At 36.3% G+C, this 16,204-nt stretch overlaps 1 protein-coding gene across 4 annotated transcripts in view; it reads right to left on the bottom strand.

The window, feature by feature from the left end:
• Window positions 1–1,882: 1,882 nt before the first annotated feature.
• The window catches only part of LOC122258360 (uncharacterized), a 53,324-nt gene continuing 39,002 nt past the window's right edge, over window positions 1,883–16,204 (bottom strand). Inside the window, exons 7-9 of one of the 4 annotated variants that reach the window (XM_043024235.2) lie at window positions 8,434–8,547; window positions 6,960–7,090; window positions 1,883–6,615 (exon numbers count right to left, since the gene is read on the bottom strand). In XM_043024235.2, the coding sequence (XP_042880169.1) occupies window positions 6,492–6,615; window positions 6,960–7,090; window positions 8,434–8,547 (369 nt within the window). In that variant the 3' untranslated portion in view covers window positions 1,883–6,491. Of the gene's footprint in view, window positions 6,616–6,959; window positions 7,091–8,433; window positions 8,551–16,204 lie in introns of all 4 variants that reach the window. The other 3 variants (XM_086543199.1, XM_043024234.2, XM_086543198.1) reach the window with 3 other exon arrangements.

The following is a 16,204-nucleotide window of genomic DNA, read 5'->3' as shown; positions in this document are numbered from 1 at the left end:
AGAGAGAGAGAGAGAGAGAGAGAGAGAGAGAGAGAGAGAGAGAGAGAGAGAGAGAGAGAGAGAGAGAGAGGAGACCTGAAAACTGGAGCTTGTCTATTGTTATTTTATTTTCAACAGAGAGAGCGAGAGAGAGAGCGAGAGCGAGAGGAGACCTGAAAACTGGAGCTTGTCTATTGTTATTTTATTTTCAACAGAGAGAGAGAGAGAGAGAGGAGAGAGAGAGAGAGAGAGAGGATAGAGAGAGAGAGAGAGAGGATAGAGAGAGAGAGAGAGAGGATAGAGAGAGAGAGAGAGGATAGAGAGAGAGAGAGAGAGGATAGAGAGAGAGAGAGAGAGGATAGAGAGAGAGAGAGAGAGGATAGAGAGAGAGAGAGAGAGGAGAGAGAGAGAGAGAGAGGAGAGAGAGAGAGAGAGAGGAGAGAGAGAGAGAGAGAGAGAGAGAGAGAGAGAGAGAGAGAGAGAGAGAGAGAGAGAGAGAGAGAGAGAGAGAGAGAAATATCACCCTGCAAGGTGAGGTACAAAGCCAAAGCCATCTACTGTGTTGAATACTCTTTGTGAAAAACACCTTGTGCCAACAGTCGTATATATGGTCCTTCAGAGCAGGTGTTTCCCAAGCTTCTGGGTACTTTGGAGCCCCTGGGCAGGGGAAATATTTTTCATTGAGACCTTAACCATATACTATTTTGGAGTTCCTTAGCTTAAGGTTTAAACCAAAAGGAGCCACCACAAAATACATGACAGATTTGCTTCTTCGACATAAAAAGTATTTGGTCCTCCATAAAGGAAAGGCTTCCGTAGCCCCTGATGGCTCACTCGTGGAACCCCAGAGCTCCGTGGAATTCAGTTTGGGAAACTCTGCTGTAAAGTTATTGACAGACCATGGAGCCTGTTAAGGTTTTCAGTAAATGTTAAGAGTTTGTTGTCATTAACGAAGATGCCTTGAGCATAAAGTAAATGGAAAACATGGTTGAGTTACCACTCCTGAATAAAACTGAAACACTTTTCAAAGCTGCTTGAAAGCCGTTCCTTTTTCTCTCACACCTTCTGAAAATGAGTAATTTCTGTAACGTATATAAGGAGTGACTGATACACTTTTTTTGAGCCAGATATTGTCATAGACAAAATGCACTGACATTGCAAAAAGACATGAAACTGGACTTGCCCTATTTTATGCACCAGGTTCCACTCGTCTCTCAGAACCACCCCAATTTGGGTATTTAAAAAAAATCCTTTTGCTTTATATTACTACTATTGATAGTCAAAGCACTCCACTTTGTATCTTTTTGCCTTGCATTATTGTTATTCAATTTGGACAGGTAGCCTCTGCTGTATAAGTATTAATTACTGTGAATGCCTAAAATTACTCTTTATTTAATATATTTAGTATAGTAAAGAGGGATAAGAAGTTGAGAAATCAAGAATGGAAAAATAATTTACTTTATTTTTAGCAACAGAAAAGTTTGTAATTGGTAATTTTTTTTCTTTGATCTTCTTGAAGTGTTAGAAATTAACATATTGTTTTGTATAAAAGTATCACTTATTATATTTAATAACCATCAATGTAATACACTTCTTGAAAAGATACATATATTTCTATCCATCATCTTCAATTATCACTTACTGTCGCTCCTTAATAAGAAAACCACATTCTTCGCATTTCAGATGAACTAAAGATCTTTCAAGACATTACTGATTTACTTTTAAAACGAGCACTGTTGACTTTCCATTACAGCCTAGTAAAAATATAATTGCATTTTAGACAAACCAATAATAATCTTTCAAGATTTTTCTTTTCTATATATTTCATCTCATCTCTCAAGTTTGAAATGGTTTCTCTTTTTATTTGGTAAACTGAATTGGTGTGTAGGAATAAATAAGACAATATACAGATGTCTTTATTGAAAAACAAAACGGGAAAAAAAAAGGAAAAAAAAAATCCAAAATCTAACATACAGATTAAAACAATATAGGAAAGAAATATCAGATGATATAAAATTCACAAGAGCTACAATTTTTCAAAGCGTAGGGAATGGGCAGAGAGCAAAGGCACGGGCAGGGCAGCGATTTCTTGTAATCTCCGTAAAACTTGCGTGTCCCTCTTGCCTCCTTTTCTTTTACGACTTCCCCAAAGGTGAGTGGGAATAAACTACGTGCTCTTTGCTCTCCTTCCATTAAATATGTTGACACTTTCTATCTTGCTAATATCACATGATCATTGTGACTAGAATAAGTGAGGAAATGATGACTTTTATATTATGATATAAACTGACACTATGACAAAGCAGAAATGGCATATCAGAAAGTAACAACTATGACGAGAGAGTATGGGCTTTTGCGAGCCACACGCTGGTCGAGGTACCAGTATATCATCACAAGGAATGTCAGCTAACTAAAGTCTAAAAACTCTAAAATATATGGTATCAAATATGGCTTTACATCCTGTGACGTATGAGCTGGTATGTAAAGCACAACTCATCACTGTCTGTCTCTCTATCTCTCTCTCTCTCTTCTCTCCCTGAAACTCGCAATCCGTGAGGTTGCAAAACTGCCACACTACATCATGAGAAATGCTGAGCTCACGTTGCCAATTGCTTGAAAGGCATTTTTGCCAGAGGAGTTGGTGTAATTAATTAATGGTTCTTTCCAAAAGAAAGACTATACTACAAGATTTTAAAATTTTGTCTGTAGATGGGTGAACGGGATGACTTTGAGTAAGCACTGTGCTGACCTTCTATTAAACCTTTTAGTAGAACATCTATCATTTTCAACGGCAGACCAGAAGTGTTATTGCTTGTTATGCAACACTTGACAGAATTATTAATTCACTTATTTGCCAGTCATTTTTGTTTCGAAAATGAGTGGCTACTATATCAAATCACAATGAATCCAATCTTTTAATGAGTTTAAAGCTATCAAACTAAAATCTTTGGCAAATTCTTCACTTTTATCTTGACATGACAGTAAATAGGCATATATAAATGAATGATTAAATGACAACAAAACATCAATGTCATGATTACATAATAACCTTCAGAAAAAGGAATCCCTGGGAAATAGATCCTTTTAATATTCACCGTGAAGGGGGACTTATTCTGGTGTGTGACATTTTGAACACTCTTGGTATGTAAAAAACATGACCTCATCCTTGACATATAAAACTCATGATACTCCACTGTAAATATCTACATCTTTTTGAGACCTTCAGTACAGAGAGCACAGACTATCCATTCTTGGGATTTGTTTTCCGTCTTTATCGTCTCTTGGTCCAACATCACTTTGACTCTAAGCTTAGGAGGGTATTTGATGGTGTTCATAAGCTTTAAAAATAATGAATAAATTATTGCCTCATGCCTTAGTTGATTTGCTACGCGAATTCTAGTGGCCGTAGGCTTGCAAAAATAGGGTACCAGGACAGACGATCGTCTTGGTTCCCTCAGTTGGAAAGAAGGTGATGTTGCACCTCACCTAATCAACTTTCGTTCCAGAAATGGCAACTGGTAACATCAAAGCATTCCAGTGTTATTGGTTTTACACAAAATGCTACAAAATAAGACTTTGATATGGTAACAGAGTTATGATTTTCAAAAATGACAGAACTTTCCACTATCAACATTGTTTCAGATTTTCAAAATCCTGTGGAAATATATACAAATAGAACCTCACGACTTACAGTGCGTTTCCTGGACATTTTTGGAAATGGTCTGTTCTATCCCTCTTGTACTAAAGGTCTCATTAATACCAAAAGTTCAGTTTGTTATGTAAAACAAATGCATTTGCTGTATATCTCGCACTGCATGAAGCAATTAAAAAAAATTGTTACATATTATAGGCAAAAATAACATGCAAAATGAAATTTCAAAATCATCTTAAAACAACATGATAAAATTAATTCTTATAGACTGTCCAAAATAATCAAAGAAACAAATAAAGTGAATAATTTTTAAAAAGATAAAATAGAAATCTAATAATTTTCTTGATTTATGTGAGATGACTTAACCCATCACAAACAAAAAGTTGTATAACAATGACTGAAAATCTTTAAGGATAACTTGAGTTACTATTATAACAACAATTTTTTTCAGTCCTTTTCCTATGAAAAAAAAAGAAAGAAAAAGCCTGGCAAAACGTTGCATGTACTAGCTTCTCTTGAAATCATTCCTTGAGTATCAAATATTGTTCATTACTTTTCACCTTATACTTAAAACTGGGCATACTTTATATCACAGGTCTGATTTCACTGTGTAACACAATTTTTGTCCTAGAGTAGAAACTGTTATTTCCTATTTGCTAATACCTTGAAGGTATGAAAAATGGGTAATATTTCCTTCAAACTTTGCCTTTGTGACCAGGATAACGATATTCCTCAATTTGCCCATTTGCATTCGGAAAACTGACGTACGAGAACATTATCATTTTCATTTTCACAAAAGTCAGAACAAAAGAAGATATGATTCAAAAGTAGCATTTGATTATTCTAGAATTGTAGAAGGGACCACAAAAATATAAATGTGCGTAGTTTATTCACAATTTGCGGTAATACTGTAAATTACTCTTATGTCTCGGCCCCGAAATATAGTCTCCCATCACGTTTTCATTATAAGATCCTTAGTAGCGGCATTCAAAGTCCAGTATACCATCTGGAAGGGCTTGTCGTACTCCTCTAAGTGTGCGCCATTGCTCTCCTTGGATTTATCAAGACGAGTGTCAAGGATATGGACATCGAGGGACGTCCTGCTGCCTGTTTTTCCGTAATTCTTCACCCGGGTCTCAACGAGCTCCACATAGTCTTCAGCCTCGTGATTCACGAGGAATCCCTAAACCACTGCGACAAAGTTGTTCCATGCCGCATCCTCTGTCCTAGCGAGTTTTTTTTTTTAGGAATTCCTTGCACTCCACAATCTTCTTTACACGTGTTTTGACAAAGACACCGGCTTTTACTTCTCACTCAGACAGCTTAGGGAAGAAGTCTTGAAGGTACTTGAAGGCTGCAGACTCCCTATCTAGAGCTGTGACAAAGTGTTTATTAAGGCCCAGTTTTAAGTGCAGCGGTGGGGGTCTGTCAGTCTCTCCCATTTGACGTTCCTCCCCACACTGAACTCGGCAAAGGCAAAGATGACACGAAAACTTGTTAGTTTCTTTTTAGAAATTTCTCCAATGTTCTAGAAAGTTCTTGAAAGTTCTAAAAAAATCATACTTCGACAGCTCAGTGCTGAAGGTCACAGAAGCAAAGTTTAAAGAGAATACTAGTCATATCCTTGGCTTTCAAGGAAGAAGCAATTAGGAAATAACACTTACTGACTAAAGACAAAACAAAGTCAAAATTTTGTTACATAGTGTTTTTTTTTTCTCTTCTAACATCTAAATAAATGATTATAGATATTCTTTGTCTTTACTTTGTGTTAAAATCATTATAAATAAATGATTCTGTTAAAGGTACATTTTATACTTAAAAGCTAAATTGAAGTACATATGGTCATATTCTATAAACATAATGATAGATTTCTGTTGTTTCTGGTTATGACACTTCATTGTACATAACAGGAAGAGTATAATTTCATGACATAAAGTTTAAATATATGAAGAATAAAATATGAATTGACTATTGTTACAAGCACAAATGCTAAGTTCCTACTGGTTTAGGAGTTTTAATGGCAAAATTAGTATATTTGTAATCCAACCAAGGGACAAATACTAATTAAAATCCTATTTCATACATATACATTCAAGCCCACACAAACACATATGCCCCTTGAATCTGCACTAACGCAAACACAAATGCACACACACAGACACAGATACAGACACACACACACATACACATGTGCACATGCACACACACAACACACACACACACACACACACACACACACACACACACACACACACACACACACACACGCACGCACGCACACACACACACACACACACACACACACACACACACACACACACACACACACACACACACACACACACACACACACACACACACACACACACACACACCCGTACACCACACACGCACATGCACACACACACACACACACACACACACACACACACACACACACACACACACACACACACACACACACACACTCACACGCACACAAACACACACATACTTTTCTTGTGTGTGTATGTTTGTGCTTACAGATCTGTATCTTGCACACCTGTGTGAATGGCTCCAAAGGAAAGTACCAATCATACTGATAATACTATACTGTGCTCTATTGTCTTTAAAAGAACCTTTTGCATATGTAAGAATCCAGTTAACAATAACAATGCGAAAACATAAACCAAGATATTGCCTCTTCCAGGACAGGATATCACCATACATAGCATGCCATCATCACACTGCCTCCGCGCAAGTTCTTTGGACCAGCACCAACAAACGGACCTTTGACTAAAAATAAAAACTCTTCCGCAAGTGAATAAATCAACTACAAAATCTTAAAACTGCATTCCATATATCCTAATCTTGTCTCCCACTATTTACTTCTAGCAGGTCTTTGCTCTGGATGGTACTTGAACACGTGTCTCGACAGGTGTCCTCGTTGTCTGAACGCTACCCCACACGTTGAACACTTGTATGGTTTCTCTCCTGTGTGAATCCTGTGTTCGGGAGAGAAAAAATGTATGAGGAATTGACGAGTGGCCATTCCATGTGTCTCTTCAAAGTTCAAAATAGATGAGTCTTATATATAATTGTTTGGATATTTTGATGCTTACTTTATATGTTGAAATAAAATTTAAGGCAGTCAAAATAAAAAAAAGTTGCATGAACTTTTTGATGGCTACTTAATGTGTTAAAATACAAACTGAAGCAGCTGAGCATAACAAAATAACACAGCTTGAAGTATTTCAAGATCAATTGTGCAACTAGATCAGAACTTCAACCTCCATAACCAAAATCATTACAGAAACTATTACTATAAAGTTGAATGTCACCAAGGTACCTGATATGCCTCTTAAGGTCTTCTGTTTGATGGAAGCCTCTACCACAAACTGCACAATGAAGTGGTCTGTGTGCAGTATGGGAAGCCATGTGCGACCTGTGCTCTCCTCGTGCTATGGTTTCACCGCAGACCTATTCAAAAGGGAATGGTCATTTCATTATACCATAGTCCACCTTCATGTCAGACTGTGTGTTTAGTGGAATAGCAGGGTCATACGACCACAGGAAAAGCTTTTATATGAATGAGAAAGAAGGGAATGAATGATAGCTTAGCAGCAAATGGGTGCAAATGAGCTACAAAACAAAACGATATTAGTTGTGAATGTCTATGCCAGCTATACAGGTCACTGGCTTTCGACTGGATGCACGTCACATGCTCTATCTTGGCCAGCTTATGTCATTCTCTCATGACTGATCTCGTCACTATCCTTGAATGAGCAGTTTTCTCGTGCCAACAGCTGAGGATCCACATTACTCATTATGCAATTTGGGGGCCTCTATCTGTTTCTATTATCAACTTATATCATAATATATATATATATTTTGTTCCACCTGTTTTTCCCTGGCATGCTTCCCATTGAAGAAACAGCAGATACTGTGGTTTGCAGCTGCACTTTCCCCTCTCCCTATAGGAGGTATTTATCATTTAAAATCAGCTGGGTAATTCCTAGTTCAGCTTATGACTCTCATCTATTTTAAGACCTTTGACCCATGTATCATGGATGACGTCAAATCACACTGTCAGAGTATTTCCCACAAAACGGATGATGTCTAATCATGACATTGGAATATTTCACAAAATGGATGACATCTTATCACATCATGAAGTTTTGCTATAAATACACTTTTTTTTCCCAATACAAACCCTCTTTTAGTCACCCCCTGGAATAAGGTGGGTGAAAATCTCTCTTGAGATGTTCAGCATGGCCTTATGCCTCGGGAAATTACCCGTGGGAAGCTGCGCTTGCTTGCTACATTGCATATACATTGCAAACAGGAATGGAATTAGCCACATATCTGTTCCTTCATGATTGCATTAATAGCCTGCATCTTCAAATTTTCTCACCTTAATTGAAACAACGCTTCAACACTTCTCGACAGATGTGCAAATTAGTTGACTTTGGCAAAAAGTATTTAATTAGACACAAATATGATATTCATCAAAGAAGGTTCATTGTAAAGCATAACATTACATACTATATTAATTTGTAAGAACTCAACCGGCTCTTTTTTTTATAAAAAGAAGAAAAAAATCACCCTTGATGAAAAAAAAAAAGATAAATCGACATAATTTGTGATTCGATAAAATTCAAGTCTCAGAAAATCTAGTTAAGAAAAAACTAGAATCTTACTGATTAGAACAGTAATATTTCAAAAAAAGACATAAAACAATAGACTATTGCATACTGATCTTTCAGAGCCATAAAACACTACAAACAAAACACGAATCGCAAATAGATACAAGCTTAACATACCCTACACTGCCCTGGTGCAACACTGTGCTTGACTGAGTCACTCCTGGTTGACTTGGCTCCTCCTCCCTGACTGGCGGCACCCAGGACGCGAAGCAGGGCACGCGCTGCCGCTAACTGCTGCGGCAAGAAAAAGAAATTGCTGTGACTGGTTATCCATATATGGCTGATGTATGGTTTATATGGCATGTGACATGAAAAAATACAGGGACATACATAACCTTGATGTATGGTGTGTAGGGCATGAAAAAAGGTTTGTTGTAATGGGTGATGAAACTTGTGATGTTGTTAACACATGGTTTCACATTCCACTGGCAGATATATCTTCCACTATTAAATCTTTTGGTAATGCTAGATATGTGTGAATTCTGGCCAAGCATAGTGATATTCAAACCATCTGTCAGACACTCAAACTCACTTGTGTCCAAAATTTATATTTTTCTGACTCCTACATATTATGCAATTAATATTTAATACTTACCTTACATTTTTTAATTTATAAAAGTATTTAGACATTACTGATTTGATTATGCATGAAAATTGTATTAATATCTGGAGATAAAAATTTTGATTATGAGTGGAAAAAAAAAGAAAAAAAAAAAAAGAAAAAAAAAAAGGCCTTCACATCCTAAATTCATCTATACCTTGACTTTACTTCTGAATTTTTTTCACAAAGCATTTAATTAAATGTAACACATGACAATATGTTCAGCAGTAATACTACATACTAAATTAACATACATATAATGGAACTATTTCTTTGCTGTACAGTAGACTGCTTGTATTGTTCAGAGGGTATCATATATGATATCGATGATTCCTATTACAAATCATTGCAAGTATTAAGGCTATAAATGTCATATACATCATGTTACAGTACTTTTTTTTTCCTTTTCTTTCATGCTCTAATGAAACAAAGCTTAATTCACCGAACCAAGAAAACAGGTTTAATAAAACAACGAAGTGACATTGATTCACATTCATTAGACATCAAATTCGACATTGACTGAACAACAATGAAATGATTAGTGTCACGCATTGCGACAGGATTTTGTGGTTCACTTGACACCACAGCTGGGCAGCCTCAAAGACCAACTCACGAGATCACAAACGCCTCACTCACATTTGATGATTACTCTTGGAAATAAGCTCTTCCGCCTCTTAAGACTATACGAGGAGGCTTACTCTCTCTCAGTCGTGGCACAACTGGGCCTTCAGCAATGGATTGCAGATTTATCCAGCTTCATTCATGCCTCATTACCACTTGCCTTGTGTCCTCCTCATCGTGACCAGAAATACCCAGCTAACATTTGTACACATTGACAGGCTAGAGAAACGGTCTACAACATTCCTCCATCGAGCCTCGGTTGGACTGCAGTAGTTTCTGAATGCATGTGTAGTACGATTTTACAATTGTATGATGTCACAGCAGTGGCAATATGCCTAATACTGGCATCTACTATGACATCATAGTAATAATGGAGAAAGTCTGAAAATAGTACTATGATATCACAGGACATGTTTAACATCTTGAATGATAAGTTCTCTCGCTATTACAGAATCTCTGGATTGTTACCTCATTTTCATGTATTTGCACCAAACTTTAACTTGCTCATATAAAACAATTGTAATTGTACTAATACTGCATAGCTACCGAGGCAATAATGGACACAGTAAGTAGCCACAGTCACACAGTACACACACACACGCACAGTCACGCACATGCATTCCTGCTTCACTCTTGTATGCTGCCAGCCAAGTCACACATACTGTACCTGCTGTGGCACACTGGTCTATGGCCTATGGACACAATATCATATCCTGGAGTCTGTCCATAAACCATAAAAGCAGCATGACATCGGCAAGAGAAAGGGCGACTTTATCCGAGAAGCAAGGGCAAAGCAGACTGCATGAGGTGGCATTGACGGATACTGTATTACACTGAGTTTTTTTGGGTAAGAAAAAAAAAAATGGGTGTTAGACCTTAATGTAGCTCAAAACAGCACACAGCTTGTCCCTTTCACAACTTCGAATATAAAATGAAAGCTCTAAGTACGTTTTTTTTTCCTGATATGACTGAAAACAATTGATAAAAACTCATATAATAAATACAGGAGTTAAAATGCTGTATTTTCATTTACATATGTGTATATGTATATACATACAAACACATAAATATATACTGTTGTATAGAACTCTCCTGTTGTTCTTACCAGAAATAAAAAAGAAAACCTCATTCCACAAAACCAAAGAGAGAAAAAAAAATGTGTGGCTTATAAACTAAGTTAAGGCCTAACACAACAGGTAGCTGTGTTGTTCTTAGCTAGACGGCTCTCAGAGTTGAGCACAGCATCAAGAAAAACATCAGCTTCATCAGCTGTCTCGCCACAAAAAGAAGAAGATAAAAAGAATAAACAATGGTAAAAGACCTTAATAAATAGGCAAAATGACGGAGCGAGAGCCTTGGATGGTAGCTGGCTAACGAAACAGTACAACCGGAAAGAACTTAAAAACAAATGACTATGGTTAACAGAGTTTGGTTAGGCTATACCATTCAACTTCACCTAAAGACAATCACGAGTCCCATATTGTGCCAGCACATGGAGAATCTAAGATTAATTTGAAATCTCTGGTATTAACAATAAGTATGGATTTAGTTCCTATCCGTTAATACATATCTTAGCAGGTACTTCTATCCTTACTCTGGTGTAAATGAATAAGTACTGCCAACCTCTAGGTACATGGAAAGAAAACATTTTCAGAACTATGTACATCATTATAAAAAAGAAACGAAATATACATTGATTGTATCCTTGCACTACTACAAAAAGAAAAAAAAAAGGGAGGGAAAAGAAAAGGTCATATTAACAGTATTAATAACCCACATCACAATGACATTCTTTTAGAAAAATTCTCGAGATCTACGAGTGTGACGCGCTAACTTTGGCACATAGCTACTAGGGTGCATGTACAATATTAATACTTGGAACGGTTTTTACGTTATGGGGTGCCACTGGAGCATGGGAACGCTTGACGTTTTGAGACTCTGGAGCGCTGGGTGCTTGGCCTGTCACCAGAACTTTTTGTTTCTTAAAATTCCAGTCTGGTTGACACAACGGGCTCTCTTGACTCTATACTCCACGTTCCCGTAATCAGAAATGCAGTTACTGCTCCCTCATGAAACACTAGCCACAACATATGTGTAAACAATACTCTGTACATATGAGCAAAATGAATTTCTTAAATCCTTTTTTTTCTTTTTTTTGTATATCATCTATCAAATGTATATTATGTCATATATTGTTAATTCTTTCATTCTATACCTTTATACACATAAACCCAAGAAAACCCGCACTTTAATATTTTGAACTTTGAACATACCACATTTCCTTAACTCCTAAGACAAACAAATTTTCACTTGAGGTCAATACCTACGAGATGTAGTAGCAATCTACAAAACGCGACATAATTCAAAGACTGGAATTGGTTCTCAAGCAGAACAGTCCGCGGAGGAAAAAAGAACATTTGAACTGCAACGTACTTGAACATTTCCTGTTGTAATGATATATCCCTGATTGCGCCAGTGAACCCTGGTCGACACACATCTCTCATAACAAGCTACAAAAAACTGATCAAGTAAACAACACACGTCTACAACTACTCGTAAAAGCAACACGTATCCATATAAAGAGCTTCTTTGTGTTTGTGGTACGGACTCATGATCGGTGGGATCCTCAAGCATGCGGCTTTACGTGATAAAGAAAAAAAAGAAGCCTGATCTATTTTTAACCTTTGGGGTCCAAGGTGGGGGTTGGGGGTTGGGTCGTTTCCTCCCACCTGATCGTGAAGCCATCTGCAAAACGTACTCTTAAGTCATGCATGGAAATGAAAAACTGAATCAAAGAAATAGCTACAATTGGAATACCTGACATAGTTTAACTTTAGCATTGCCTCTAGCGGACGATTAAAGACATCGGGTTGCCCTATGACATCTCGAAGAAGTAAGGTTTTGATGAATACGTTTCCCATAGCCTCCCCCCCCCCCATTTATGTATGAGACTTCCTCCCTCCGAAGCTTTTAATTCAAGTTCTTGTATCTGCAGGTTAAGATTCCTCTCAGTAACTCTCTGAACTCTTGCCTTACCTTTGTATTCAGCTAACTGTTAACAGAATAAAACATGAAATGCTATATTTCTACTTTGAAAATCAATAACTGTGATAAGACTTGTAGCTTAACACTTACAAAAACACTGGATTTGCCTAATGTAATATTGGTGCACAACTTAAAACACAAACAACCAAAGTCTCATATACAGAATATTCAAGAAAAAAAGCTTTAAACAACACATAAACAACAGTCATACAATTAATTTGACTAAATGAGCAATCTGCCCATGTCTCAGTGAATCAGGGTGCATGTGAATCTCCACGAATCAGTCAGAACTCATTGTAAATTTATGTCTTTCATACACTGAATTGCTATTTTACAGAATTTGTTTTTCTAAGTTTCTACCTCTACATCTGAGGGAACGCAATTACGCTCATACAATTTAATAAAACAATCATGCAACCTGTACGACTGTCACACAAGGAGGCAAGACATCACTCAACTTATAAGACATGGGGCAAGGCCATTTGAATAAAGATAAGTCTTATTAAAGATCATAAAGCTAAAAAAAAAAAATATTAAATGCTTAACAAGAAAACACTCACAAGAATTCACTTTTGTTATCAAGGAATAGGAGATTCTTGAAACAGAAATGCCGTCAATTAAAAATATTATTTTGTGCACGATTCCCTTGCTCAGTATCAAGGGGAAAGATTAGACGTAGGAAATTCCAAAGCAAGTCAGAGTTCAGTGTACAATCTAAACCATTGTTTACGATCTTGTACCAAATAAAAACCAGACGCAATGGACCAAGAGTACGTAAAAATAGCTCGAGCCTATGGCACCATCCCTACTGTACATGTTCTTAACAAGTGTCCTCTAATAAGAACAAGAAATGGAAACAGTCTCAAATCCTATCTAGCACAGTGACTCTAAATGTCTCTACAGAGATTTTTACGAAAACATTTAAACAGTTCTGCATCAATCAAACGACAAAACCTGGATCTAAGCAATGCACGAGAGGAAATCAATTTTTCCCCGAGGAAGCATTAGTTCCTGTTTCTTTTGGTTCTCCTTTAGTCTGGAAAAAGGAACCTCTTTTCTGTAGAAGAACTGCATATCTAACACAAGAAAGAACAAAGGAAGAAAAAGACAGCAAGAAAGTAGGGCAAATCTGACTCTATTCCAAACTCTGTCATATAGATTTGTCATTGATAGTAACTGTTCTGCAATTCTATCCTCAACTTTTAAAAATCCCTTTGAAATAGAACAAGGTATTGGAAATCATAAAGAAATAATTCACACACACACACAGACACACACACACACACACACACACATATATATATATATATATATATATATATATATATATATATATATATATATATATATATATATACACACACACACATATATATATACACACACACATATATATATATATATATATATATATATATATATATATATATATATATATATATATATATATATATATATGTGTGTGTCTGTGTGTGTGTGTGTGTGTGTGTGTGTGTGTGTGTGTGTGTGTGTGTGTGTGTGTGTGTGTGTGTGTGTGTGTGTGTGTGTGTGTGTGTGTGTGTGTGTGTGTGTGTGTGTGTGTGTGTGTGTGTGTGTGTGTGTATGTGTGTATGTGTGTATGTGTGTATATGTATATGTATATGAATATGAATATGAATATGTAGATGTATAAATAAAATAGACCAAATGTTCTCCCATGTACAGGAACAAGAACTTGGTAAAGATTGTAATAAATTCTTACATAAACATCACCAGAGAAGTCAACAGGAATTATCTTTCAGTTACAAACAGAAGATAATAAGCAATGAATATCTTTAAAATGGAAACAAATAGTGTACTTTATTATCTTGGAATAAAACTGTATCATAAAATGCCCTGTAGGTAGTTTATATATTTTTAAATATTTGAAAAAATATTCTTTCAGCAAATGCCAATAACAAGAAAGAAAAGTAAAGAAAAAGTCTGTTGTCTTAACCTAAACTTTCATTGAAAAAGATTATATATATTTCACTACCTAATTGAACTCATCAAGTAACTTAATTATTCATCTTAGTTTGAATAAAAAAATAAAAAAAAATAAAAAAAATGTGGCAATGTGTGTAAAGATCTTATTACTTCAATTTGGATATTATATATTGTATTCCAAGAGATGAAACAATCTATGAAGACAGAAATTTTTGTCCCTGCTTGGAAAAATGGATGTGCAGTAATTCCTCTATACAAGTTTACGGTGATCTGAAACTTGGCTTCCTGAGGCGTATGGAATGTATTTGTAAAATTAAGAAGAGAGAGGAACAATTGAAGAAATTGTTTAAAAGTATCAAGAATAAAAAAAAAAGAATAATGCATACAAATATATATATATAGATATAGAAAAGATACAAATAGACAATCACTCAATATGTATCATAAGGTAGTTATTGCTGCGACTTTCTGAGTTACTTACTTTCTCTAACACTAAATCTTATGTAATGTCCTATTCTTATACCTTTGCATTGCAAAAGAAACACTGAACTGAGTCTCTATATTGAGAGAGAGAGAAGGAGAAGGAGAGAGAGAGAGAGAGAGAGAGAGAGAGAGAGAGAGAGAGAGAGAGAGAGAGAGAGAGAGAGAGAGAGAGAGAGAGAGAGAGAGAGAGAGAGAGAGAGAGAGAGAGAGAGAGAGAGAGAGAGAGAGAGAGAGAGAGAGAGAGAGAGAGAGAGAGAGAGAGAGAGAGAGAAAGAGAGAGAGAGAGAGAGAGAGAGAGAGAGAGAAAGAGAGAGAGAGAGAGCAGAGGACGTAGGCAGAGAGATGAATTACAAAGACAGATAGAAAGAGAGACTGAGAGAATTCCTATTTTTAGAACCCACTAAGCGGGTCACAACAGGTGAAAGTCATGATTTGTGTTACTTTCCGATCACACTTCGCATCAGACTAGATTGCCTTGAGGTAATGACGGGTTGAGGTCAAATCAGTATCAAGTGACATGTGGGATAACTTAAAGAATTTGTACCTTTGGCAGTATACTCAGATTCTTCCTTCTAGGTGCTTAAAACAAAAAGATCCTAAGGGGGGACAAGCTACTGACAACCTACCCCACGGTTGGTCTAACCCTATCTTGACAAAATGTTTTTGCAGTCTGTACCATATTCACATTTCTCAAACAACCTTTGCTTACGAGCCTAAACTTCTTAAAATCAAACAGAAAAACATAAATGTGGGGCTTTCTATTACTAAGCCCCTTATCAGTGGAGGTTATGATGGTTTATGAAGAAAATATAATCTTGTCAGAAAAAGAGTGTGATAGAAAAAAAAAATATATATACTGAGGTGTGATAACATAATCATAATGACTATACCCTTACACTGATTATGACAGTTTACTTTTAAATACATCACTTGAATCAACACTTTGGTAGATTGTATCTAAAATTTAAAAATTTGTGTGTGTGTGTATGTGTGAGATCTCAGACGCAAGGGCATTAACCATTAAAGTCTAATCAAATCAATATCATATCTAAATTGTCAGCTCTCTCCAAAGTTTAACCCAAGAGGACAGGCATACAAATTTCAGTCATACTCCAGTGAAATCATGCTTCACAGGAAGCAAGAAAATGATCATAATATTTTCAAGTCTCACAA

The sequence above is a fragment of the Penaeus japonicus genome, unplaced genomic scaffold, assembly GCF_977035675.1.
Source record: "Penaeus japonicus unplaced genomic scaffold, GWHDUDI00000001_assembly GWHDUDI00000013, whole genome shotgun sequence".
NCBI classification, from domain to species: domain Eukaryota; kingdom Metazoa; phylum Arthropoda; class Malacostraca; order Decapoda; family Penaeidae; genus Penaeus; species Penaeus japonicus.
The sequence above is the reverse complement of the archived record's forward strand: the minus strand, read 5'-3'. Positions and strand labels throughout refer to the sequence as shown.